Source organism: Cicer arietinum, chromosome 2 (assembly GCF_000331145.2).
Source record: "Cicer arietinum cultivar CDC Frontier isolate Library 1 chromosome 2, Cicar.CDCFrontier_v2.0, whole genome shotgun sequence".
Taxonomy (NCBI): Eukaryota; Viridiplantae; Streptophyta; class Magnoliopsida; order Fabales; family Fabaceae; genus Cicer; species Cicer arietinum.
The window spans coordinates 37301619-37305029 of NC_021161.2; the positions used below are offsets into that span (position 1 = coordinate 37301619).

Consider the following 3411-nt stretch of genomic DNA (forward strand, 5'->3'; position numbering starts at 1 on the left):
AATAGAATTACATCTAGTAGAGAGAATCTACAGAGAAAGGAAAAAAAAAACACATTCATTTGTCACCTATATCATGGGTCCTATACCATGGGTAGAAATGAAGCACCATTTTCTTTCCATACAAAACAGGGATTTCCTTAATAAGGAATACAAAGCTCATGTCAACCTCAATTATATAAATGTCACACTCTCTCGAAGGTCCACCCACTAGAAAGCACACCCCACCATCTCTCACCTAAACAATCTAAAAGCAAATTTGGCTCATTCATTTCTTATTTAAATACTAGCTATATGATTCCATTAATTCATTACATTGAAATCCAAAGAAGCACAATTTTAATAGAATACAACAACACTAGCTAGAGTTTAATTAGAGAGGAATAATGGAACTTCAAGACACAGCAGCTAGTAGAATAGCAAGTAGAATAACAATTGGTCTTCCATTGGGTTTGGCACTACTTTTTGCATGTTTACTCTTCATTTGTGTCTTATTTTGTTGCTTCTTACATTGGAAAAAGATCAAATTTTTGTTTCCATCCTCTTCCGGGGTTATTAATCATCAAGCTCAGATTCAAGCTGACTTAACTTCCTCACCTCAAAAACCAACTTTTCCTATTGTGGTAATCATCACCTTCCCTTGTTCACATTTAAAACTGTTTAACAAATATTTCCTCCTAATAAAATATTTTTAAAAAAGATTACTTAAAAAAAGTTAGATGTATTTATCTAAATATTGACGAAATACATCAACTTTTTTTAATTTATTTTGTTTAATGATGGTGTATATGTTAAATTTTAAGTAAATTAGATATTTATTTATAAATATAAAATTTATAGTTAACAACTTGATATTGATTTTTATTTTTAATATAGGAGTTGTACACTAAAATTAAAATAATGTTTGAAAATTGAAACATTAAATATTTTTTAAATTTTATAAGATTTATAAAACTTATATTTCAGTTAAATTGACTATTTAATTATCATAACAAAGTTGTATAGAATAGAAGTGTGACAAAGATTAAAAAAAATTTCATAATAAATGAATCTCTTTATGTATATATATACACATATATTTTGAGGAAAGATAAGTGATATTAATTTGTATAATTTTTTTTTTGTAAGCAGATGATGAAGCAGAGCTATGCTGAGAGCTTGCCAGTGATGATGCCAGGGGATGAGATTCCAAAATTCATAGCCATGGCATGTCCATGTAAGCCTCCAACAGATGAAAGTATCACAATTCATGTGCACAAGGCAGAAGACACAAATGATTTTTGCACTCACAATTCATCTTAATTAAAGAGGTGCTGATTTCAGGGTAGGTTAGATATATACACATTTCATGGACCTTATCAATTTGTGCTAAGTGAGATAAATCCACCAAGCTCAATCAAGGTGCTTGAAAAAAATAAATCAGGACCCCCCATTTTATTTTTTTGGTCAGAATGGGAAAAAAATGGTTGAGATATTAACCATCCTGTTTTAATTTATTATTTTTTGTGCCTTTTTTGTTTGTTTTTGGTTCTAGGACACTTTTATTTGCTCCTTTTTTTGTTTGAAATAACCGTGAGTTTGATGAAATTGCAGTGAAAATGTAATTTTTACGGTAGTACACTGTGATTTTATTAAATTTTTTTGTTAATTTAAGGATGAAAAAATCACTATATATGAATGCATCTTTCCATAGACTTGTAATATAATTTGTGTTTTAAAATAATCTGAATTTGACATGCCCTATTGATTTTTTTTCTGGTATATGAAATTCATGCATAATTTTACGTGTGACATATACTACTTTAAAGAAATTGGAACATTAAATGTGCTATTCCAGATTTGAACAATTATCAAATTAAAGATTAGAGAAAGATCAAATTTAATTGCAAAGTTAATTGTGTCATCCGTCCTCCATTATAAACCAAAACAAAAAAGTAGTTATAATTTTTTTCTCAAATATAAATAAATATAACTTATTTTGACTTTATTTGATTATGTCTATCCTAAAATAAATTTCACATTTACATAAATTTTATTTTTTTAATAACTCATTTATTTTCATGAAACAATTTTTTTATAAATAACATTTTTGAAAATATACTTGTATTTCCTATGAGATCAAAAAGAATAATTATATTCGAATAAATTTATGTGAGACCCAATTTAATTGCTTCAAGTTATTTCTATTGAGCCATTTCTAGTGATACAATGCAGAAACCTTTCTTCCACAAGGTTGGACCTTGAAGGCCCAATTTAATTTATCATTTGGTTTTTGAATAAACATGAGAAGATATTCCAAATTCACATTTTTCCTTTCATTTTCAAGGACATCTATGAACATCTTTATTCAAGTGTTACTTCTCTTTGTTGAAGATTTTCGTAGATTCCTGCTAGAAAAATGTATAAAGAGGTTAATAATGAATCATTTAACACATTTTAAAAATAATATTTTAATTAAAGAAAGATAATAATATTTTTATAAAAATATCATTATCAAATATTGGTGCATTTATTATTACTGTTAATAAAAAATAAAAAATATTAAATTGAAAGTGATGCATATTAAAAAGAGGAGTCTCAAACTTAACCAATCATGTCAAATCATAAATTTTCATTGAAGACACAAAGATTGAGAAACCACAGTGCTCTTTGTTGTACATGCATTATTAACATAGGAATAATGGGCCAACACATTAAAAGCCACAATTGAACTTTTTATAGGGAAAATTGAATGATATAAATTCATGAATTAAATCTATTTTTAGTCCTAAAAAGTTTTAGATTTTATTTTGAGTTTAAAATTGTCATGTATTATTTGTATATAAATTTTTTTACAATGTCACAGCATTACAGCTATTTGTGAGCATGATTTTAGAGCTATTATAATAAAAGTATAATATTTTTAATAATTTAGCGGTTGTGATTGGTTGATAATGTTAAAATATTTTACATTGACAATATATATAAATTAAATTCTTATATTTTAAGTACATATAAATTTTTTTTATAGATTATACAAAATCAAAATAATTGAGTTTTTCTTTTAAACTAAAAATTTATTAAAAATAAAAACATAAACAAAATTAAGAGACATAAATAGACGGAATCCAACCCTAAAAAAGAGTAACCAAAAAGAAAAACTGACAAAAATATGTTCTTCAGATCATGCATATATTTTGGTCTTTTAATGACAATTATATAATATAATTAATTTTCTTCTGGTATTCTTTTATTGGAATGCTATCATAGTGTATACATACATTTTATGAGTTATATATAAGAAAGTCTTCGGGAAAAAAAAAAACTTAAAATTCAATTTCTTATTCCATAGTGTTTTTATTTTGATTTTTTGAGTTTTGTGTCACTTAAAAATTCATATTTAATTTAGTCTTTGTTAAAAATTTAGTCAAAAAT

At 25.6% G+C, this 3411-nt stretch overlaps 1 protein-coding gene across 1 annotated transcript; it reads left to right on the top strand.

Annotated features, from left to right (window-relative positions):
• Window positions 1–285: 285 nt before the first annotated feature.
• LOC101514874 (uncharacterized protein At5g65660-like) lies at window positions 286–1671 on the top strand. The gene is made up of 2 exons (XM_004513932.4): window positions 286–620; window positions 1129–1671. The coding sequence occupies exons 1-2, from the start codon at window positions 384–386 to the stop codon at window positions 1297–1299; spliced, it is 408 nt and encodes a 135-aa protein (XP_004513989.1). The 5' UTR covers window positions 286–383; the 3' UTR covers window positions 1300–1671.
• Window positions 1672–3411: the final 1740 nt, after the last annotated feature.